General features: G+C 35.3%; 1 protein-coding gene across 1 annotated transcript in view; it reads left to right on the plus strand.

Moving 5' to 3' along the window:
• The window catches only part of LOC150095194 (uncharacterized), a 128592-nt gene extending 108225 nt beyond the window's left edge, over positions 1-20367 (plus strand). The window contains exons 6-7 of the mRNA XM_090410309.1: positions 12821-12940; positions 15365-20367. Of these exons, the coding sequence (XP_090266435.1) occupies positions 12821-12940; positions 15365-15462 (218 nt within the window). The 3' untranslated portion in view covers positions 15463-20367. The remainder of the gene's footprint in view (positions 1-12820; positions 12941-15364) is intronic.
• The last annotated feature ends 5560 nt before the right edge of the window (positions 20368-25927 follow it).

Genomic DNA, 25927 nt, shown 5'->3' on the forward strand with positions numbered 1-25927 from the left:
TGCTTTATTACTATTTATTATTACCTTGTGTACTGCTCTAACCTTTGTATTTATGACCTTTGCTGTCTTTGCATCAATAAAGTAATCAATCAAATTTTTTTCTGCTGGACACAGGCTGTTCAAACATTGCATAGAACATGTGTTCTTTATATTTTAGGATAAATATGGGGAACAAACAGGATTTGTCATGTGTCTTTCTGCCCCCCCCCCTACTCCCGCTTTCCCTGTCGCCAACCCTAGCAAATCTCTTTATGGAAAACTTTGAAAAAGAACACTATTGAAAAATATCATAAAAGCCAAAACACTTAGTTGCATTATGTGGATGCCATTTTTCTTTATTGATTTAGAACAACAGAACACTTAACCGAATACTAGTCTCCTTGGTAGCTACTAGTGGTGTCACTTGGTTTTTGCACTAGTTTGGTTTGTTTGTAGTCTCTGGTCCAGCTGTTGTCTCCATTTTGATGTTTTTCTTCTAGCTGTCTTCAGAGTTGGCACCTTTGTTCCCTTTGCACAAAGGTTAAATCAGGTCGAGCACGTACGCACGATTGGGGGACATCTGTTCTTTAGCTTGCTGTTTATCGGCGTTATTAATTTGGATGTGTTTGTCGGTGTATCAATCACTTTCACGAGATGTGGAAAGTTCGTTCTGTCTTTTCTTTTGTTTATGGATCCGAAACGAGGACATGTGACGATTTCTGGGATTGAAGTTGCATCGATCAAAATAACTATACTACATTTTACATAAGCTGCTGATACATTTTCGAATCCTGACTAGGTCAGGTTCCTTCATAATATCCACATTTTTAATATGGTTCTGCCATTGACATCATCTGTTCACTCCCCTAATTTTTACCATAACTCTCATAACTGTAATCCTAGTCTTTGATCAAGTGCTTAATTATCTAACCCAGCTCCCAGATCCATACATTAAAATTGATTTGCACACTGTCTTGTATACAGCTAGTTTAGTGTTTTGACTAATTTCACTGTTATTCCATATAAATTTTAATGACGGTTGTGACATAGTAATGATTATCAGGCACGTGTTCGCAAGAATAAAGACTAATTTTATTTCAGCCAGAAACTAACAGACCATTAGCATAATTGCAAAGTAAAGCTAGAACAAATGACATTAATCATATTTATAAACTGAACAACATGCAGAGTGTCACCATGTGGATAGTTACAAAATAAAACAAGATTGCTATTAAGGCAAAACTAAAATTAAAATAATTAACTTTGAAATACAATAAAATAAAAAAAAAATTAGATGAATGACATGATTTAATGACAGAGCACTATGCATTTAATTTAAAAAAAAAGGGGGGGAGGAGTACACTTGCTTTCTGTTTATAAGGATGAGATACCTAAATCTTGGCTGTGGATAGACAGTCATTCTGATTTAAGTTTGAATAGTGTAGAAATGCTTCGTCAATTTCATTAAATAATCACTCGAACCTAAGCTGGCACCAATGTAAAAAAGTGAGTATTGGAACAAAGGATATTACAGTCAGTGTCCACCCCTATGCTGTGCAATGCCAGATTTTTCAGGTTTATTGTTGTTCATATGATTGCTATTCCTGTAGTCATTTTTCATCTAAACATCCTGTTTGTCTAAAGTATGAAAGGAGGCAATCACATTGCACCTGTTAAATTCCAGACAGGAAGAGAGGGGCTGTTTCTCTTTCATTGATGGTAACCATGAGGATATTTTGTTGTACATAAGAAGAATGCAAGGACTAAACTGTATCTTTGCAGTGGTCTCCAAGATGCCAGCGATGTATGGGATAGGGATTTGCTGTACAAATTCAGGATGTGTTTAAGCTTCCTTGAGATGTACACTATGTATTGCTTGGCATAATTTATCATTTATTATTATCCCAAGATGCCCATGGACTCAGACTCATTGTGGGAGGTCCCTTTGTCATACACATAGCTCATCATACTGTGCCATAAATACATTCAAATTCTCTGCAGACACTACACTTTCAAGCAATGCATTCCAATCATTCACAACTCTTCATTCAAAAAACTTGCTGCTCAATCCCTTGAGAAGCATGTTTTTTTTTTTTTTTTGAAATGACCACTTGTTTTCCCACCATTTTATGAAAAATCTCTTCAATATTAATCCTATAACAACCTTTTAACAACTTGTATGTCTCTACCATATTGCTGGCCTGGTTGGCCGAGTGGTTAGTGTATCTGATCTCCAACCAACAGGTTGCAGGTTTGAATCACACTGTTGGCATGGATGCTTGTAATTGTTTCTAGGTGGGAGATGAATTTCATCACCTAGTATGAGACCACCTCCCTGGATGCCTGAAGTGGCTTGAAAAAGTTCCATGTTTGGTCTCTAGAGCAGGGTTTCCAGATTATGTAAAAAAAAAAAAAAAAAAGTGTGTGTGTGTGTGTGTGTAACATTATGGCAAAAAAATTCCTGTCCCACCCTCGGTATAAATGTACTATAGGATTACAATAACCTTTTGTGTGAAAACTGCACATATAAAATATATATTACCCCTCTTCCTCCACTAGACTCTGTAAATTTCATCTTCTCAACCTTTCATACTCAACATTCCTGAGACTAGAAACTACTTTAGTCAATTGCCGCTGGACCCTTTCTAATATCTCTTTCTTTTGAAAACCAGGTGACCAAATCTGTGCACAGTAGTCCATACGTGGCCTAATCAATGCCTTATGCAGTGGAACCAGAATCTCTTTACTTCTACAAGTCATTGTCTTCCACACTATTGCTGGAATTCATTGTGTTGTCCTCATAATTTTGGCAGTGTATCCTCTAAATTTCAGATCATTATCCACCATCACCTCAAGATCTATTTCCTCCACCTACTCTTACCAAATGTAAACTCTACATCCCATTTTTGCTTTCCAAATTTTAAATCCTTACATTTTGCAACATTAATCTGGCAACCCCCCCCCCCCACTCCTGTGCCCATTCACTCAGTGTATTCGAGTCTTCTTGTAAGGCTACAGCATCTGCTCTACTCCTCATAACTCATCCCAACTTTGAATACTATGAAATGGTGATCATCCCTCCCGTTTCAAATCCCCTGTATATCTTATATCGTGAATCATTGTGAAGATATTATTATTATTACATGACATCTCCAAGGAGTCCAAGGACTCATTGAGGGAGGGCACTACCCTCCACCAACTACAGCGAACAACATCATCTACACCAACACCATCTACTGTCCACCACACCACTAGTATTTTCACAGACAATCATAAATATCCATTCCCACGGCGGGATTCGAACCTGCAGCCTTTTGGATGGAGAGCAGATATGCTAAGCACTCAACCATATATCACTTTTGATGTGTGAATTTGTGCACATCTTTATTTTGGAAAGTATTAGTAATGCCCAGTACATGTCCTGAACAAGAACCATTATTATTAGCTCTGCTCTTTTCTCTCAAGTTTTCTGTAAGCTTTTCTGTATGTCTTGTGCATTCATTTCCAATTCTACTGTTAAGATCTGACCAGGACCAACTTTTTCTTTGTGTCATCTGCCTTCTCTAATGATGTAAAAACTTCCTTCACTTCTTCTTCCTTAGTAGAACCTTCTATTGGAACCATAGGCACATGTAAGTCTCCATGTTCAATTCCCCATTTTCTCGTTTGCTGTATCACTCTGCTTGTTTTTAAATTATATGTCTTAAAATATGTAAAATCCACTGCGACTTGCACATATGGAAAAGGAGTCTAATAGTTGTGCACTGCTTGGCTCTTCTTTCTTTAGCATAATGGACAGTCCTGGATGTCCTGTCCAGGATCCTGTCCCCAGATCATAGTCAAAGGAAACAGCTCCAAGTCTTTCTGTGGTGCTTGGTATTCAAGATAACCCTAGCATTCCACTTAGAATGCAGCCATTGCTTATGGGATAATGAGAATCCCTGTGTTTCCATGATGCATAAGGGAGCTTTGGCATTGAATTCTTTTGAAAGTGAGCCTTTCAACCTCAGATTTAACACAGGCCCTCAATAAGCCCCAATCCAGTACAAAAACAATTAGCATATTGGCCAGTAGTAAGAACAAAAAGCAAAAAAAATCCAAAATATCTACAATTATCATGTTTGCTTATTATTCATGCAATATGTGAACATCCATTTTGGAAAATGATATCATTCTTTATCCAGAATGGTTTATATGAGTTGGCTGTATTCCACAAAACCCATTAAGTTAGTGAAACTAAAATATCTCTTGAACATTTTGTCAGAAACACTCAAATCAACTTTCATGCAACATCATTGGTATGGAGGGGGGGATGAATTTCAGTTACAGTAACTCCCTACAAAACTTTCAAATTTTCCTGAGGTGTGATATCAGCATGTCACTGCTTTAATGTTCCTGGTGAGGAGATTTGCAGTATGTTAAAAAATCAAGGACTGACAGTCATAAGAAGAATTGCATAAGAATTCTTATTCAGTTCTGCTTATGGCTTGAAAGAAATGTATAGGCATTCTGGTACTGAACAGGAACATCATCCTTACATTTAGCACCCCAAAACTTCTACCATAAGTGAGAGTAAGGTGTTTCAATTGTCATCAGACTCTACATCCCAAATCATTTGTTGTGCTTCAAATGCTAGAAATACTGCACTTATGCTGAATGAATGGCACTTATTCTGGAACTCGAAGAGTCATGACGAGTAGTCATGCCCAGACTGCCCATCATTACTCTGCCATCTGTGTCTGATGCAGCAATAAAAAGAATGAAGAGTGCCAAACGGCACACTTACTGTAAGAAAGAAATCTAGGCTACTCTGACGCATGCCAAAGGTGGAAGGATAAGAAAGATTAAAATATCAAGGCTTAGTAGAACATTCTATTAGGAGGCAAAGTGGAAGTATACCACCATCACCACAACATGTACTGGAAAACCCTCTTATGCTGAGAAGGTAATAGTTAAAAATAAATAAGAGAGGATGTTCACAATCTCAACAGAATGAATATGAGAGAAAAAAAATGGAATATGATCTCAGGCCTTGAAAGTGCACCACTACATAAAAATCCACTAGTAAGAAAAGTTTTGGAATAAGAACCCCAAAGAATTAAGCATCTGCCTCCAGAGACCTATTAGTAGACGGGATGGATATTGCTGTACCTCCAAAAAAAAAATTAAACTATAAAAATATTCAGTATCCTGGATGAAAGTGAACTGTCCACAATTCTCCAAAAAGGAAAAATTGAAAAAGACTGACAAAAACAAGACCTCGTGACACCAATAATGGAAGCATCCCTTCAATGGATTGGCATGTATTTTGCCAAAACTTTGGGAGAGCCTTAATGCAATGACATTAAGGCTCTCCCAAAAAAGAGGCATATTTAAAACCTATGATCTTTCTGTTGTTCACCTTCTTTCTTTCCACCATTTAAGTGGGATATAGCTAACCTATATGAAAGTGATCATTTTCCCATGATATCCACTCTTTTATGTGGGCAATGATGCATACCATCATAGATGTCATGATATAAAACAGAAGAAAAAAAAAGCTGACTGATTCACTTTTTCCTTCTTATCAGACTTGATCCTGGGAGAGATGGCTCATCTTCCATCAGTGATACTGTAAATTGCATTAATTGTATAATAGAAGCTTCCACCTTTCCTAAGCCATGCTTTAATACTGAATGCACAGCTGTTGAAAAATCTCATAACATAGTTTGGGGTATTTTCCAGAGATAACCTACAGCAACAAATCTGATTGCTTCGAAATTCGTTCAGGCTCGAGCATGATATATCCATCATTAGAACCGAAAGGACTCTTTGATCCAATATGTATGTGCTTTAACCAGTTAAACCAATACCAACAAGGGCTGTGATAAAATCCTGAAAATGAAGAGCAGATTTACTACCCACTTTTAATCTTGGAAACACATTGGATGTATAATTGCTTATCTATAAGCAGCTAAGATACTCTCAGGAGGAGTTTTAAAACATCAGCTCTATCTCTCCATCTCAAGTTCCTTACCCTAAAAAAAGCAAAGCAGAAAAAACATCAAATTGCATTTACTTTGAATGGCTTGGAACTTTACAACAGGCTGATGTAGGACCAAATGAAATTCATTCTCTAGAATTATGGCAGTAACTACCGTTTCAGGCACAACACACTAGACATTTTGACCTTTGTTAAGATCATCAGGTATGCATGAGAATGGGTCCTCCAGATTCTTGGAATTATTAATCCATCATTCTTATTTAGATTTCAGTCATGTTTCAGCATTTCACAGGCTTCTTTGAACACTCTTTCAAACCAGGTTTTATTTCCTTTCCAGTTAACTCTGTGACATGTGTGAAGTGCATGGTCTGACAGCCCTGTTTTACCATAGTGGAGGAACTTAATGTGTCGTTTATGTTCATCTTTTCTTATTAGCATGATGCGTCCTGTTTATTCTATGTATAATAGGTTCAGGTGCACTGAATTTTGTAAACCCCTGGATGGGCAAAGTATGGAAGAGGATCTTTGGATGAGCTGAGTAAATTTCTTAATTTTGCAGGATGTTTTGAAGGTTGCCTTAATATTGTGTTTATATAGTGTTTTTTTTTTTTCTGATCCCTAATGTATGGTATTGAATGATATTCTTGTAATCTTTTGGCTGTTAATGGTATTTTTGTGAGGATATGTGAAGAAAGACTATATTGAGTACCACACTGGTTTCAAAACACTTCTTATGGAAAGCAAATAGTACCACACTGTTGATGAGTTCGTGATCCTTTATCCTTCATGTAACATGAGAATCATAGAAAGGCAACAACAGTAAGTTATTGAGTATATTTCTTCCAAGGCAGTAATAGCAAATAGTGTAGAATATTCATTTAGAAGACAGTTTGTGTTACATTTTTACAAATGCTGCAAAAATCTATTAAAATCATGCCATCATTGTGCCCCAGAGCTAAGACTAGGGCAAAGAATAAATCTGGTTGTGAAGAGACAGAGTTCCTGGGACTCATATTTCACCAACAACTGGTATATCACCACATGAAAAATAAAGCTAAGGAATGAGTTTTGGAGAGCTGTGAACTCTATGTTCCTCCTCTTAGGATTGCTGACCAATGTTTATTGTCCTGTCTGTATCATGCACTTATCCAGTCATAACTTCATTATGGGTCTTATGTCTCAACTTCTGCCAAAGACCTCGCACTGATGGTAGACCTCACTACTGTTCACAATCAGGCAGTTCAAATTGCAACTGATGAATCACAGCATCACTTATTCCTAAACTTTTTGTTGAAGCAAATGAATCATCACCCTCACTTGGCACCAGCATTTATCTTTTCAGTATGCATTAAACAGAGCAAAAAAAATTTGCTCCCAGAAAAGATGCTATCTGAAAAAATAAAACAACATAAAATAAATATACATATTTCTTTATTAACCAATTTATTTGTAGTAACCACTGCACTGAGAGTATTATCACAGTGTAGTGGGTATCACATGTGCTTTACACACGTCGGGTCCTTGGTTCAGTCCCAATAGATAAGACTGTTAATTTGAAGGTGAGTTAGTTTATCTCATATGAAGGTAGGGGTTTTTGAATTACATGGGATATTGCTTGCATTTTAAGAGAATTATTCAAGGGAAGTGACAATGCCTTTAACTAGACTGTTTAATTTAACTCTCAGCTCTAGCAAAGCCCCAAGAGAGAGAGTGGAAGGAGGGCAAAATAATTCTGTTCTGTGGTAACAAATTATAGACCAATCAGTATTTCAGGAGCAGTAGTAAAATTATTATTATCCAGGTCTCCATGGAGTCAAAAGACTCATTGTGTCGTTTTTAGGGAACACAAAGTTTATCATACTGTTTCTTTCTCTAACCACTCTTTCAGGCAATGCATTCCACGGTTCAACCACCCTCCATGCAAAGAAACCTCCTCACCCTCTTGCTCACAGCTTCCTTTCATAACTTCCAGGGGTGGCTCCTTGTCATCACTCCTTCCCACCATTCCACCAAGTGAAAGTACTTCCCAATGTCTATCCTGTAACTGCCTCTCAACAGCTTAAAAGTCTCGATCATATCACCTCTCCTTCTTCTATCCACCAACCTCTGCAGCCCACGTTCCCTCAATCGATCCTCGTAACTGACATTATACAGTCCTGAAACCATCTTTGTTATCAGCCTCTGTACCCTTTCCACAGTTAATTTATCCCCTTCAAATCCTGGGGACCAAATCTGAGAACAATAGTCTAAGTGTGGTCTGATCAGGGTCTTATACAACGGAATGATAACTCTTTTATCTCTGCAGGTCAATGTCCTTCTCAGTATTGCAGCAATCCTCTGGGTTACCTTCACCACCTTTGCAATATGCTCCCTGAATTTCATTTTTCTATCAATCATCACCTGCAGATCTCTTGTCTCCCATACTTTCTCCAGTATAGCTACTCCAATCGAGTATGCATCCTCCTATTGATGGATCCCAAACTTTAAGACCTTACATTTTGCTGCATTAAACTGGTACCCCCACTCATTTGCCCATCTGTCTAGTTTATTCAAATCCTTTTGCAGGGATGCCACATGTGCACTATTACTGATAACCCTTCCCAGCTTCACATCATCATCTGCAAACAACTGAATATCCCCTTGCAATCCATTGATAATGTCCTTGATATAAAGGTTAAACAATACAGGTCCCAGTACTGAGCCCTGTGGAACAGCACTTGTAACCTTCTGCTTCCTTGATATTGCCCCGCCATACACAATTCTCTCGGACCTGTTACTAGGTCCCAGAGAGTTGTGTATCGTGTGGCACCCTGTTAAATGCCTTTGCGAAATCCAAAAAAAATAGCAGATGCCTTACCCCCATCAACTGCTCTTGTCACTTTATTATAAAAGGCAATCATATTACTAAAGCAAGAGCGCCCCTTAACAAATTCATGTTGCTTCTCACAGATAACATTACCTTCATCTGCCAAATGCTGTATATAGTTCCTCACTAATTTCTCCAAGACAGAGGCACTATCATACTTCCTTCCATTCCTTGGGTACTTTTCCTGCAGCCAGACTTTTATTGAAGAACCAGGTCAACGAAGCTGTCAGTTCTTTATCACATTCTCTCAAAACCCATGGTGAAATACCATCCAGTCCCACAGATTTACTGACATCCAGGGTACTCATTATTTGGAACACACTCTTCTCTTGCACCTGAACTTGCACCACTTGAACCTGCCTTATCCCTCTAGTATTAAAACTTACTTCTCCAGGATGAAATACTCCAATAAAGTGTTTATTGAACAACTCCACTATGTCCTCTGCATCAGTCACTCTGTTCCCATTTTTATCCCATACTGTCATTCTTCCACAATCAATTCTCCTCCTGCTGACCACCACATAGCTAAAAAATTCCCTAGGATTTTCTTTGGATCTTAGGGCCAATCTCTTCTCATATTCCAGTTTCGCCTTCCTTACCATACTAGTTGCTCTCCTGGCCTGTGTCTTATATTCTTCATGCATCTTATCTTCACATGTCTCCTTATATCTCTTTTTTCAACTGCAGTTCCTGTTTGATGTTGTTTGTCATCCACTTTACACCAAATTGTGTCAGCTTCTTCACTCATGGAATACAGCTTACTATTGCTGCTAACAAATATTCCTTCACAATTTCCCAAGCACTAATGATATCCTGGCCCCTAGTTGATACCTAAGATTATTATAATCACCTGCCTTATAATTTCACATATGCTCCCTTTTCTTTGATACACCTGCATATCTATTCATCTTCCAAGTCAAAACTACATGGTCACTCTCTCCAACTGGTGGGAGAGATGTCATCCCAGTTATTATCTACTCTTCTGATGCTATGACCAAATCCAAACTCTTGATCCTCCTGTTCCCTCTATTACATGTTGCCTGAGACACTTGTTCCTTAAGAATTCTAAAAATTCCATGCCCTTATTACTATATACATTTTCCATAACAATCATTCTTCTTGCACTTGCCAAGCTCAACTGCCTGAACATCTGCTCCCTACCTTCTGTGCTCCTTGGCTTGTAGCAACATCCCACTAAATATCTGGTCTTGCCCAGAGGACATAAGTCATCACTTATCATAAGCAGTACTTCACCACCAGTTTCTTTTTCTAGCCTGCTGTAAAATGCTATACCCTGTCACTTCAATTCCTGTTATTATATCATCCTCCATCAACCACGTCTCAGTGATTCCAATAATCTTTGGCCAGGCTGATACTATCAGTGCCACCAATTCATCTCCTTTATTTCGCATACTCTTGGCATTAGTATAGAGCATAAAAATGTCACTGCTTCTATATCTATCATTGTCCCCCTCTCACCCCCCCCCCGACTCGATGTTACCTGATGTCGTCCCCCTTTCCCCAAGCACCCATTCTCACAAGAGGCCACCCCTGCTACCATCCACCCTGGGAATTCTAGTTTCCCTGCATTGACACGCTGACTCGTTCAGAAAACAGCAATCTCTCCAGATGCCTTCGTCCTTCCTCATTCAAATGCAAGTAGTTCACATACAGTTCTCTTCTGTCCTCAAATGCCCTCCAAGCATGCACATATTCCAATCCTCTATTATGCTATTCAGTGTTACTGCTTTTCTGCTCAGTCCATCACTATCATACCTGGGCAACACACACAATCTTTCCTGTCTGCGTTTTCTTTTGCACAACCTCAAGCAAGAATCTCGGATCTCTTGCTGCTCGATTTACATTGCCTCTCATGTCATTTGTGCCCACCATCACATCATTTCATCAATCCTTTCACCCCTCTTAATTGCTATAGCCACATTTTGTATCGTCCCTCCAGGCAAACACACCTCTGGCATCCTATCTTGCACACCAGCGATCATCAAGTCTCCATACATCACACCTCTTACCACTCTGTTCCTTGATTGTTCACCTGCATCCCTCACTCTCTCTCCTCTAACCCTTTCTCTCTGTGTTCCCCTTCTTACCTGCTGTCCTGACATCATTCTATCCCTGGATCCAGTACTCCCTCGCATTCTTCTCATTTCCTCTCTTTGACTGTTTCCATTCTCCCCACCTCTGTCATTCCCATAACTCTCTCACTTCCTGTCTTCTACTGTTTCTATTCTCTCCTCTTCTAGCATTCCCAAAACTCTCTCATTCACAAGACATTTCACCTCTTCTTTCAGTTCATTTATCCTTCTCTGTAAGTTAATCACTCTTACTCGCCATTCATTCTCCCAATCCAGTCCATCTCTGAAAACTTCAGTCATTCACGCCTTCCACACTCCCGACTCTTATTTTCTCATTCATATTTTGCTCGTCATTCTCTCCCATCACACTACTCATCTCCGGATATCCATTTCCCGTCCCTGATGAAAAAGTACTTGAAAAGTTCAGTACTTGGTCAAAAGAGAATTCGGGACTAGATGGATAAGAATATGATACTGTATGAGAGACAGCATGGATTTGTGAAGGGTAGTTAATGCTTTAGTAATCTATTAACTTTTTATAATAGGGTGACAGCTGAGTTGAATAAATACAGGTAACCTTTGTATAACGTGGTCTACAAATTGTAGTAACCCTTGTTCAACGCAGTACCTATGCAATGTGGTTTCGATAAAAACACGGCCTAAAAATTGTTGTAACTCTTTATCTTTTCATATATTTTTCACTGTGCCACTTAAAAACCAAATTTTATCTTCATTAAATTTGCATCTGCCCATATCGCGCATGTAGTTATAAGTAGCGAATTTATATTAGGGGAATACCCTTTATGTACGTCAATTGTTTACCGTATAAAGTGTTTATTGTTGAAAGTTGTCTTCGTTTTCTGCCAGGAAAACGCATAAAAATTGTGTGTCCTCAAGCTGAGCACTTTATTTTATGATGAGTTACATGCAATATATAATGCTTTTTTATGTAAAAATTTTATTTTTATAGTAATGGCCACTTAGAGAACTTTTGATATGGTTGAAAACCAAATTAGTGAATTAATGGATGGGAAAACAGATTTAAATGAGGAGGAACTGGTACAATTAATAGATGACGTCGAATCAAATGGCAGACAAAGTTCTGCCAATGATTGTGATGAATCCGTTAAACAATTCAGTTTAAAGAAATTAGCAGAAGGATTGGACTTGGCAAGAAAGAAAGTTATTTTATGGAGAATGATCCGTCAATGGAGCACTCCGGGAAAATTCACGAGACAGTTGGATATTTGTTTAGCTCCATGTTATGAACTTAATAAAAATTTTCAGCATAGTGGTAAGCAAGGTCTTATTACTGACTTCTTGATAACTAAACCAACTGACGTACGCAATGAGAATTATACAAATTATGTCCAAGAGATTTCAAGTGATGACGTCTGGCCACTCGTAAATAAAGAACATCTACAAAATGTTCCTTTTGAAGACAGTGATGACGATTAAATTATGCACTTTATTTTATTTTGCCTAAAACATTTATGCATTATGTGCAATGACGTTTAAGTACAATTTGTATTTTAATAAGTTTATACTATGTATTTGTTTCATAGTTTATATGTTTTTTTAACTTGCATGAATTACCTGAATTAAATAAAAATATTTTTATTGAATATGTCATTGTTGTTTATATAATTAAAAAAACGATTTCGGAACATAACCCTACTTTTTCTATGTGATCTGAGCCTCGCATAACTCGATTTATATAACGTGGCATTTCTGTGGAATCTAACATCCACGTTATATGAGGGTTACCTGTACTCGTTTACAATGTTTTGCCTTATCCTAAGTAATGCATATTGATGAAAATCTCTTCTGCCTAAAATTGTTTAATCATTTTTATGAAAATTATTATGTTGATATCAGCATCAAATATTTTATATATAGGACAGCTGATGACTGCATTAAAGGAAGCGCGGCAAATAATCAGAGAAAAAATTGAAACTGGTATGAAATCTCAAAAAAAATTAATCCAAGAAAAACTTGATGAATTACTTAATGATGAAGGTAAGGATATTATAGCTTATATTTTGTGTGTGTGTGTGTGTGTGTGTGTGTGTGTGTGTGTGTGTGTGTGTGTGTGTGTGTGTGTGTGTGTGTGTGTGTGTGTGTTGGATTCTATTAGAAAAAAAAATTTTCAAATAAGAAGCTGTTTTAATGTAGAAATGTTTCTGCATTATTTTTTTTTTAACTTAAAATCACTAAAACTAACCTCAAGGTTGAGTTTTTAATGACACTTGTGATATAACAAAGCTTATTAAAGACACGAATTCACAAGAATAAATAATAATTTTTATCATTGCAAATATTTTGACCAGAAACCAACTGGTCATTAGCAGTGCATCAGCACAATCACAAGATGAAGCCAGAACAAAGAATGTCCTCTTTGGAACAGTCCTCTTTGCAGTTTTCCCTTGCATTGAGTACAGCAGCCTCTAGCTATTCCTTCTGTTTTATCAGAGTGATTCTGATGAACCCTGTCTTTGAGAAATCCCCAGAGTCAGAAGTCACAGGGATGATCAGGTGAACAAGGCAGCCATGCAGTGGGAAATAAATGGCTGATCAATCATTCTGGCTTCCATAAAATGTTCGCAAAGATCCTCCTGTATAGATCGGCTGTTGTGTGGAGGGACTCCATCCTGCATGAAAAGACTGAATCCATGCACAGGTGCTGCTGTAACTGTGGCACAACAAAATTGTTTATCATATCATGATACCTCTCAGTAATAACTAAGCAGGTCACAGCACCCAACTGACAAATGTCCTTGAAAAAGAATTGCCCAATAATAAATGAAGCTGTAAACCCACACCAGCCACTAACATTGGATGAATGCAAAAGAATTTTTTGAATTGCAGGCGAGTTTTGTGTGGTCCATACATGACAATTGTGGGTATTCACAATTGCCATAGTTCTGTTGAGGTGAAAGTCTCCACACAAAATCATTCACAGCAACACAGTGTCTAACTCCACTCAACCAAGGAATGTTAAGATGAATGACAGTCATCTTTCAAAGTCGTGCAGGTGCTACTCCTGTGTCAGGATTATCTTGATTGGATAGATATGCAGAATCTTCCATAGAAATTTCCAGACAGTTGTGTAAGGCACATCCATGTCTCTTGATACATTTTCACTGCATAAACCAAAACTGTTATTCATGGCCTGCTCTACAACGGCAGTAGCAACTTCATTCACTTCTCATGAACTGATTGGTTTGTGACATCTGCCAGGTCTAACTCCCAATGATCCTGTTTGTTCAAAAAGACAAATCATTCATTGCAGAGCACATGGAGATAGTAGACCTTGTTGACATTTGTTCAGGCAACGAAATCCGTAGAGTGCAGCAACAGCACTGCAATTGTTTAAGTAGTACAGCTTGATGAGCAAAGCATGTTGGGACAAGGTTAGTGCCATCACTGTGAAGATGGTATTAACAACAAGAATGAAAGTTAAAAATTCCATGTCCATCTTTTTAAACCCTCCTGTCACCTGCCTAGTTGTGTAATATACAAATTCCATGCATTTGGTGTTTACAAAGCTCCTGATGGTAAATTTTGGAACTACTTTTTGTTTGTTGGTTCTCTGCTATATTTGGGGATATCATAAAAGTATCTAGCTTTGACCCTTCAGCAATTTAATTTAATAGACTGGTTGTGAATATTAGTGTAGGCTATTGCAATGAATGCTAGAGCTCCTTGGAAATGCCCATATATAATTACAGACAGGGCTGTCAAAATCCACTAAGCAACTAAGGCAATGCCTTGGAGTGACAAGTTTGGAGGGCAGAAAGAAAAACCTGCAAAATTGTATCTCAACCATAAAAACGCCAGAGATTTTTTGTTTTTAATTTTGCATATTTTCTTGAATTTAGGGACAGAAAATAGTGCTTGCATTAGGGATAACATAACAGTCCTCATTGAGGGCATTGTAAATAAAGAGCCACTTACATATATTTATTGAAGTACTAATTCTCTTCCTCATTTTAAAGTGTTTTAATGTTCTAGAAAGCAGATAAATAATGATTCCTTCCTTAATGTTGATTATTTACTACTAATTGATTGATTAATTCTAGTCATTCAGTAATAACAATATTCTTGACAGTTATAATATCAAAATATTTATTTTCTGTTTAAGAGTATGCCAAATAAATAATAATGGTGGACTAAACTCACCTGGTGATTGTTTTTCATACTGTCTTAAGTACATAAATGTTTTCAGTAATATTATTACCTTCCATGATAATTACATTATGCATATTTATTTGTCTTTTAATGAGTAAAGTATTATTTTCAGTTTTGGATTTTTCTTTTCTTACCATTGAATTTTTCCCAAACTTCTCTGATTATTATATGCAGTCAAATAGTACTTTATTCCTTTTTTTAATTTTTATTTAATTTTTATTTTATTTTACAATTACTGTTTGAAATTTTCAGACTTTATTACAGTTGCTGGAAACACAACAGAATTTGTGAATAGTGTTCTTGGAAAGGTTGCTTCTGGAGATCCCAGTGGTGGAATAAACGGACTGTAAATTGAGGTGCATGCATGAAATTATGTTGATTTATTATGTATACATGCCTTCTGCATAAAAAAAATATCAGATAATGTGTTGTCCTAACAACATTGATTCTCACACACATACTGAATAGTTAAATATATACATAGTACTATTTTTCTATTAGTAACTGTATAGCACAATAATTGCTAATATTTGTTGCAAGTTTGATAAAAAAAAAAAAATAAATAAAATTATTTATGATCTGTAGCTAAGCATAATGTGATGTGAAAGTAGAAAGCAAAACTTTTACTGTCTTTCTTTCTTTTAAGATGTATATTTTATTTTATTTTTTGATATATATCATACTTTAGATAAAATGGTCATTTGCATCACTGTTTTGCATTTCCAAAATGTTGTTATAGAGAGAGATTCCGTAACCACAAGTTACTGAAGAACAAATATAAAAGTTGTCTTATTTTTTGCTGAGCAAAAATTTTGAGACTGTCATATCGGTGTGAGTGCTTATTTAAAATGAGAGGGAGGGAAGTGACTGAAGTGCATTTATGTTCATGTGTGTGTGCACGTCCTTGTGTGTTCCACTGGAAAGATTTTTTTTTTTTTTCATATATATAATTTGTCGTGTATCTCAAAGAATTCTTGTTTTCTTATCACATTATTCACACTTTAGCAAGAAGATCTGAAATGAGCAATTAATAATAAACAGCAGTTGCAATGCATCATCCAAGATGTGTGTGAACATTTTTTTTTACTATTAAAAATAAATAAATAAAATATTTTGATTATCCTGACAGTAATCTGCCAATAATTTAATCATTTAATCACTTAGGTGATACTCCAACCCAGTCCATCTGAGGACTGGCTTAGCAGCAGCAGGTTAGTAAATGCTGAATGCTATATAATCAAGAGAATCCACAGAAGATTTGTCATATTATTATTATTATTATGTGACATCTCCAGGGAGTCCAAAGACTCATCGAGGGAGAGTATGCCAACAGCATCGAACGATTGACCCCTTCCAGCTACTGACCGTGTTCAAACTTGCTTGGCTATTCACGAGCCATTGGGCAGAGGCTCTACCAATTGACCAACACCTTTGCTGGCAAATGACAAAGATAGTTTCATGATTAATTCTTTTTACCAGAGATTATGTTGTTTTATATTTTCATATTATATGCTAAATTACAAATTTATTAGTCTGTTATTGCACAGTCAGTGGGGAAAAAATAGCATTCTTATGTACTAGTTCTTTTTCTCAGATCCTTAATGATAGATGTAAATTTTATATTCACTATTGAAATAAATTTAGTTTATAATGATATACACTTGTATATTTACATTCTATTTCATATGGCAATTTTAATTTTTTATTATCAAAAATTGTGCTGTCAGTATTCCACTTTGTGTTCTATCATCATCCCATCCATTTTGGATTATCAATCCCAAACCTTTACTGATATATTTTAACAAGTTCTTAATCAAACTCAAATGAAATGAGACAGTTCTTTAAGAATAAGTTCAACTGCCTGTTATTTTCTTTCATTTTCTAAGTCAAGTAACATCAGAGAACTTGATTATTTACAAAATATGGGGAAAATGTACAAGGGAAAGGTTGTTGCAAATCATCTATCTCAAGTGTTGGAAATTTTGAAATAGGATGTTACAGTACTACCTTGTGGACATAACATTAGTAAAAAGTTATGGTAATGTTGTCAAGTTTGCAACTACACTCAGCATATATGCTAGCAAAAGATGTGTAATAATTAGTACTAAAATGTAGAGAAACATAATGTCAATAATTGCAAATAAAAAATAAAAAAAATCGCTAACATTCAACCTTAACCTTGCATACAACCTTCTTTAGTGACTATGCCTTAAAGTAATCGAAATTGAAGATCTTATTCATAATGTAAGGAAAGTGTGATAAAGAGGAAAAAAGGCATAATTGCTTTAGATTGTTTTCCAGACAGGAACAAAATTAATATTCTTAGAAAATATTCTAACATCTAAAATTCTATACATTTCATACTAAAATTGGGATATAATTTGACTAATTTTGTACTCCTTAATCAAATTGGATTAAAAGTTGAATATGCTAGAACCAATGTTTTTCTTAAATTTTTGTAAAGAATGAAAAATGTAATGAGTCTGAAAATATAATATAAAAGTAATATTGCTTGTATCATGTTATATTTTGATTGTATCTGAAAAAAACAAAACTGACTGTTAAAAGAAAATATTTTTGGTGTTGAGCTTTGTTTCCAGAACCATAATTCAGTATTTATATTTTGACCTTTATTGACATCACAGACTATTTGATCAGTCATGCAATGCAGAATTTGATATTTACTGCTAAACATCAAATCTCTCTCTATATATATACATTAATTGTATGTCATAATTTCTTTTATTATCTATGAGTCTCTGACTCCATGGAGATCGGATGTTAATAATAATAATCTGCTGTGAATAGGAAGATTTTTACTATTTGAAGGTGTCTGATATGCATATTTCAGTTCTCTTCAAATTGTTTTATTTGTATATCATCAAAAAAGCAGTTCTCTTTGGTACCTAATAGTATCTGATTAACCATTTTCATCTATTAATATTCTGGCAAGCACATGAGATGCCTTCAGGTCTTTTAGTTTTGCTTAGCATTTTGAATTAGATTGTTATTTTTATTCAAAAGTAGTTAATATCAGACATTGAGAAAATACTCTTATACATTCTTAAATGTATAAGAATTGAATTTGTGAACGACATGCATTTTGCTTTTTTTTTTTTCATTCAGTTTAATCCTGACCTCTCTTTTAATTGAAAGATATATAATTTGAGAAGTGTGGTTAAGTTCAATTAGTTGAATGGAAGCAGTGCAAAGAAAAAATAAAACTTAAAAAAAAAAGTACTACCTTTCAAATTCCTGAAATTCAAGAAAAAAAAAATTCATGTAACATTCTGAGACTGAAGGAAAAGATAATAGTGTACTAATTTTTGAAAGTATGGTTGAAAACCAATGACTTTTCTTACCACTATACAGTGCTGCCACAGTAACATTGTAGTATTTTGCTTAGAAATGATTACTTCTTTATCTGTTGGTATAATGTGTAGAAATAACTTCATAATGCAACATTATGCCAATCCTTCATTACATTACTGAAATCCGTCCTGTAAATATCAAAAATTACCAAAATTTAAAATAAAAATTTTAAAAATTATTAATGCATCTCTTAAAAGTGTAAATTGTTTCTTAAAATACAAGAATCAGAGTTGCAGATTTTACTTCACCATAAAATCCTAAACCAAGAATAAATATAGTATATTTTGTAATAAGAAGAAAAATGTAAAATTGCTTCAGCTTTCTCTCCCTCCTATAATTAGATGAATAAGATTATAGAACGAATTGACATTATGAGCACAGTGGTTTTATTAGTCACTATTTCACTCTTCTTCTTGTTATTACTTTCTGCTGCCTTAAGTCATAGCTATCTGTGCAGCCAAGATTCCCTTTAAAAAATATGTACAATATATATATATATATATATATATATAATATGTAACGTGTATTATATGGCAGTTATTTGTTAAAGTTAATATACATGTCTAAGTTAAACTGTATTATGCTTTAATGCTTAGCATGCATTTAGCAAAGTTTTGCCAGGAGCAATGTATTTTTTTAAACTATCATGTTATTTCCAAATAAATGGAGAATTTTGTATTATAAGTTTTATTACATATATATATTAGCATTTGTTTCTTATAAATTTTAAAATTTGTTTTGTAGTATGTTACTATTTATGTACCTTTTAAAATGTTAACCTGTTGTATACATGTTTGTGTGTGGGTGTGTATATGTGCATATGCTTAAAGGTAGCCTGTCATATGCTTTCATCACAAAATAATCATTTCTAAACATATTTAAGTCTTATGGAATGTTCTTTTAATTATATAAAAATTTTATAATCTGTTGTATGGAACTGAAGTGCAATATGAATTTATTTAAGCAACGTTACATTTCAAGTGTTTGTGAAATTATGCTCTGTGATACAATGCATTGTACCATGCAGGAAAACAACTTGCTAATATTTGTTAATCACTGATAAACTTTATTTTCATTCTTAATCAATGATATTTACATTTTATTCAAGAGCATCAACCAACATATTACTCAGGATTACAACAATGCAACATTATGTGGTTTTATATTGATGTCTGTGTGGCATTAATTCTATTAAATACTACATGATAATCATATAGTATGTTGTAAAGTAATATAGTAATATTTTACTATGTTAGTAGTAAGTATGCATTTTTAGCATCTTATCCTGAAAAATTATTCAGCTTTAAAGATGCACCTTATGGAATAAATGTTTCCATTTAAATAGCTTGCAACATTAGTAAGTAAGCATAGGGAAGAATGTGGGTGTGTGCTGTGTGAGTATGTGCATGTGCTCATGCATACATGCTCCTGAATGTGTTTGTATGTATGATTATATTTTCATGTTTGTAATAAATATTAAATTTGTTTTCACGGTTACTGTGGACAGTGAAAAATGTGTAAATAACCCTTATATGTAAATAATGTATAATATGTATATCACTAAATCTTATATCAGTGTGATCATCTCTGTAAGTAGATCTGTAAAAAAAAGAAATGGCCTCTTGTCTTAAAATATATGATGATCATTGTATATCTTAATGAATGTTTTGAGAAAGGATTATTTTTGTATTGATATGTAAATCACAGGTGTCACAAGATATGAAGTACTTGCATTGCAAGATTTGTATTAGAAGCAACAATAGATGGAGTAGCTTTCATACAGTAGAAGTAAAATGGCAGCTTTGTCTGTAAATGAACTCCAAAATGTACTGAAGAATGAGTCAGTTGAAATCTCCAAAAATAATAAAACAAAATAAAGCTAATTTAGTCACTGTCCAATTTCTGTACCATAATGTAACAATGGCACATTTAATATATATATTTTTAAGCCTTTCAAAGAAGTATGCCTTCCAACGTGCTGTCTGCACCCCTTCCTCAAAGAAATTTGAGTAAGCAGTACAATTAGCTATATTGTACTACTGTTTGTATGAACTATTTTGGTACAATTAGTGTGTCATTTATCATTTGATTATTACTACAAAAACGCAAATAGTTAGTAGTAGTAGATTTAGAGTTGAAATTTTCCATTTCCAAGTATGTGTCTCTTGCTGTGTAATTATTTCTATTAAGAGTATGGATATCTCGTTAGTAATTTATGCCAGTACAGCAAATTCTAAATTATCTCATCACATTGGGAAATCAATTAGCTGGTTAACCTTAAGTAGACAGTTATAAAAGTTTTGGTTATGTCATGATAGATGGATAAAAGCTGGAGCACTGTATTACATATTTTGTTTTAAATTTAGTTTTACAATAATCTGTCACGGGTGGTAGCGCCACACACACAGATATACACACACATACATATGCACGTGGTTGGTCTGAAACATTCCCAGCCTCGACCATAAATGGCAACACTATTGGCAAGATTTTTTTTTTCTAAGTTGGTACATCTGTCATTAGCATCCATGTGAAATTGCAAGTCATTCTATCAAGTAGTTTTTATATACAGTTGTCAGAAGCCAAAATGTTATCTGTATCCCTTGAAATGGTTAAAATTGAGTATCGTGTTGTTATAAAATTCTTTGTAAAAGAAGTTAAAAAAAAAATCAGCTAACACCTTTTTATTCCCGTATAGGGAGTAGGCGAGGCCATTTTAGCTCTATCTAACTTTTGGAGACCGAGTGGGTAGTTCAATTTCTACTGGTACCCAATCAGTGATAGCTGGCCCAAGGCTATCACTAATTAAGTGGCATGCAGTGAAGACGCGGCTCAACAAGTGCTGCCATCTCATGGTCCCTAACCCTAATACAATATATTTAATGTCTGAAATAGTGTGGGTTCTATGGTCGAATTTTCTTGATTTTACGGGACGAAAAAACCTGCTTACCCATGATGGAGATCAACCTAACTCGGGAACTGGTGGAAACAAGGCTTAGAAATATTTCCTCTAATTCCTGACTAGATTCGAAACACTGAGTCTTCCTTCTTGTGGTCAAGCACTGTGGTGTGCAGATGCCACATCCACTGAGCTACACAGGCTCAGTAAAAGACGATTTAACGCCAAAGAAGCTTTAAGTCTGTAAAAGAAGGCTTAATGCCAAAAGAAATTCATTCAAAGTTCATAAAAGTTTATGGGCACTCTTCTCTTTTGTTTTCAACAATTAAGAAATGGGCTGCCGAGTTTAAACACAGCCATACCAGCCTTGAAGATGATCCACTTGAAGGACAATGTCCAAAAAGTGTAACAACACCAAAAATCATTGATCAGTGCACGCTATGGTATTGGGTGACCGGCGAATGAAATTGCTGAGACTATAGGCGTTTCAAAATAACATGTAGGATATATTATTTTGCAGGAAGAATTGCAAATGAAAAAGCTTTACACAAGATGGGTGCCACGCTGATCAAAAATGCACTTGCATGAAAATCTCTTAACAGTGCTTGGAATGTTTTAACAAGAATAAAACTGATTTTGTGCATCGATTTATTACTATGGATGAGACTTGGATTCTCCGGTACACACCAGAATCCAAACAGCAGTTTAAACAGTGGACAGAAGCCGGTTGTTCAGCACCAAAGAAGTCAAGGTCATGGCATCAGTGTTTTGGGATGCTAAAGGCATTTCGTTTGTTAATTATCTTTTTATTACCAGGGAATATTATTCTGATCTTTTAACCAGACTAGAAGAAAAAATTCGTCCCAAAACTAAAACTCTTCCTTGCTGGTCAGCTTTTTTTTCGAATCAAGAGGTGATTGCAGCTGTAGAGGCATTTTGCAGATCTTACTGAGAACCACTACAGGGATGGGATAATGGCGCTGGAGCATCGTTGGAATAAATGTATTAGTCTTAAGGGAGATTATGTTGAAAAATGAAAATAATTTTGAAATTATAAATTTGTTTGTTCATTGTTAGGCCAAAAACTTTTCAGACCACCAGCATATATAGGACTCGCCAAATATTCTCCCATGACAAGTACATTTTGCCAGCTGGCGAATAGCTGCAGACAGACTTGACAAAATAGAATATATGTATTGTTAGAAGTGAATGAAGAGGATGTATTATGAATACCGAGTACACTAAGTATCAATAAGGTAGGGAGGCTAGATGGAATTTCACCACATCTTTTAAAGGAATGTGCCATTAACTTGGCTATTTAATGAAAGTCTTGTAATGGGACAGGTTCTTAGAGAGTAGAATGAAGACAAGATGGTACCATTTCATATGGATGGTGATAGAATGGAGGTATCAAGCTATAGGCCTGTTTTTATTGCTTCTCTAGTTAAGATTTTGAAGAAATTGGTAAAAACTCATGTACAGAATTGGGTAGATGAAGTTAATATTATTTATGCAGGAACTTCTGGAACAGTTTGCAACTGTGATGTGTGCAAAAGTGGTGAGTGCATCCACCGTGAACAAGTTTAAGAGAAGGTATGACAGCCGGTATGGGTGATGTATAGCCTCCCTCTATGAGTCTGATGCAATTAACAGTTGACCAAATTAGTCTGACTTTAGCATGCTATGTAGATTGTAATATAGCTTGTTTCTTTGTATATGTGTGTATATTCTATGATGACGTTGATATGAAGGTTGAAGCATCCAGTGATTATTTTGGTTTATATTAAACTGAAGTTTTACTATAACACAGTAGTTGTTTCCAAAAAAATAGCTTCCCTCATTGAGTCCTTGATTTCTCTAATGATAAACTCAAGGACTCATTGAGGGATGCTTTTTTTTTCACCCACATCAACTGTCATACTTTCTTTAAACTGACTCACTGTACTCACCACTTAAATGGAAAAATTGTTTTTCACTTACTTTTCCTATCCTGCGAGAGAAAAATCACTCTCATCCCTTTCTTAATCATCCACAAACATAACTTCCATGGATGCTGCCTTGTCTTTCCCTATTTTCCATATAACAAAAAATGTGTTCAACCAAGATCCTATAACATCCTTTCAGAAGTTTATAGGTATCTGCATGTTACTCCTTTCTCTTCTGTTTGCCAGTGTCACAATTCACAAACTTTTAATTTGACCTCATAATCTACATTCCATAATCCTGATATCTATGTAACTCTTCTTTGCACCCTTTGCACAGCTTCTTTATCTGTTGTAACCCAGCAAACCAAATCTGCGCACAGTAGTCCAAGTGCAATCGTATGAAGACCTTGTAGAGAGACACATCGACTCCTTTATTCTTACACATCAATGCTCATTTCAGCATCGCAATTATCCTCTGAGTTGTATTTGCAAATTTTGCTATGTGACCTTTGAACTTCAACTTCCTGTCCACCATAACTCCCAACAGTTTCTCCATTAAAGTGGTGAGTACAACTAGTGAGCCAGTTTAAAGAAAGTATGACAGTTGGATGTTGGTGGGGAAAAAAAAAAAAACCTCCCTCAGTGATTCCTTGAGTTCATTGATTTCTCTAATGATGATAATAATTAGCAGTATGTGATGATGTGTGTGCAAAAAAGAAGTAGGAGTAACTCGAGGATTGATGGCCTCCAGTGTGATGATATCAGAATACACTAATATTTCAGTTATATAAGAAACCTGATATAATTGAAATAAACCTGAAAATGGTAAATTAACACGCATTTGCATTTAATTGCTAAGCACTTCACAATACATCTGTTAGCATTCCTATATGTAATTGCACGTTTCTTTTTGTTTCTGTTGTAGTATAAACAGAAACTAGTTTGTTTGGCTGAGTGATAGCATCTCTCCTCTCCAACCAATAGGCTTTAGGTTCAACTACCATCTCAGTTTGGATGTTTCTAATCATTTAATGTCTCTAGATGGTGGTTGAAATAATACCTGAAATAACTTATCCTTATCCCACCCATGCAAATCACAATCTGTATTTATGTGGAATTCTCATATTTCAATAAAACCTTGTAAATGTGAATACAACTTCTCCTTAGTTAAAAACACTAATTTTCAAGTGAAAAGTAGTCAGTAGATTAGTTTTCCATAATACTTTGCAATCCTGTTCAAGATTTTGAGAAATGGTAACTCAGTCTTTTTCATCAGATTGCATACAAGATTTATGTTCACTAATATTTTCATCAATTATTATAATAGTTGATACAAATCCATATTTTTATTATTATTATTATTATGTGACACTTCCAGGGAGTCCAAAGACTCGTCGAGGGAGAGTATAAGACTTGCCATTGAACAATTAACCCTTCCAACTACTAACCACGCTCAAACTTGCTTAACTTTTTGCATAAGCCATTAGTAGCAGAGGCTCTACCAATCAACCAACCTTTGCTGGCATATCTGAGTAGATTTGCCCACTTTCCAACCAAAAGGCTGTGGGTTTGAATCCCACCATGAATATGGATGCTTGTGAATGCCTAGGTTGTAGAATAATTTCATCATCCAGTGAAACTATTATCATCAGCAACAAGAATATGTTTAAGCAAATTTGCTTAAACAATATATATACTTATATTATTTGCTTAAAATACACTAATAGTTTTAACACAGCACTGAAAGGGTTTTATATTTACAATAAAATTGTGATCTCTAAATGTGTTACCTGCAACAGTGTATCAATAAAACTCAGAACTTAAGTTTTTAGAGTTTTATGATTGTGTTTTACTCACTCTGTAATGATACCATTTGGTTGGAAAGACCTTCAGTTCAAATCCCATGTAGGACATGAACATTTATAAAGGCTTTTTGACTGAAGGCAAATTAGCCACTCTTAATATGGAGTTGACAGGGATTTTCCTCTAGCTGAAAACATGCAAATCAGTTAAAAGAACACACAATTTACAGACATTGTCTTGTAATCAGGGCTGGCCATCTCAGGGATGCGGTGGGTGCAATGCACCCGGGCCCCACGATCGAGTGAGCACAGTCAGTACACATTTGCAGAAACATATTATATTTTTATATTTCGAATGTTTTTTTTTTTTTTTTTTTTTTTTTTCCCTGTGCCAGAATCATTTGCAGGTAAGAGGTTTTACAATATGTTTATTTCGAATCCTTTCATTTTTACCTTTGAAAAATATTTTAGGGCCCCAAAAGGTTTCTTGCACCCAGGCCCCTTTATAGAGAAGGCCGACCCTGCTTGTAATACATTACATAATACATTGCCTTGTAGCCATAGTTGCTTCAGCCATAAATCCAGAACTCCTCATAACCTAGAAAGAATTCTGAGAGTTTTTTTTTTTTCACAGGGATATACCTTATTCTTAGCACACTGGCAATGTATGCAATTGTAAAACCCAATGCTAAGGAACATATATTTTCATTCAAATGTCCTCAATCTTTTCTTGGATCTCATAGAAAGACTACAGTCTTGAAAGTTACTTCTGCTGAGCTAGCTCTGTAGCATTCGAAATGTACTCTAATGAGCATTT

This window comes from Typopeltis vanoorti, chromosome 20 (genome assembly GCF_054136105.1).
Source record: "Typopeltis vanoorti isolate ZY-2024b chromosome 20, IOZ_Tvanoo_1.0, whole genome shotgun sequence".
In the NCBI taxonomy this organism is placed as follows: Eukaryota; Metazoa; Arthropoda; class Arachnida; order Uropygi; family Thelyphonidae; genus Typopeltis; species Typopeltis vanoorti.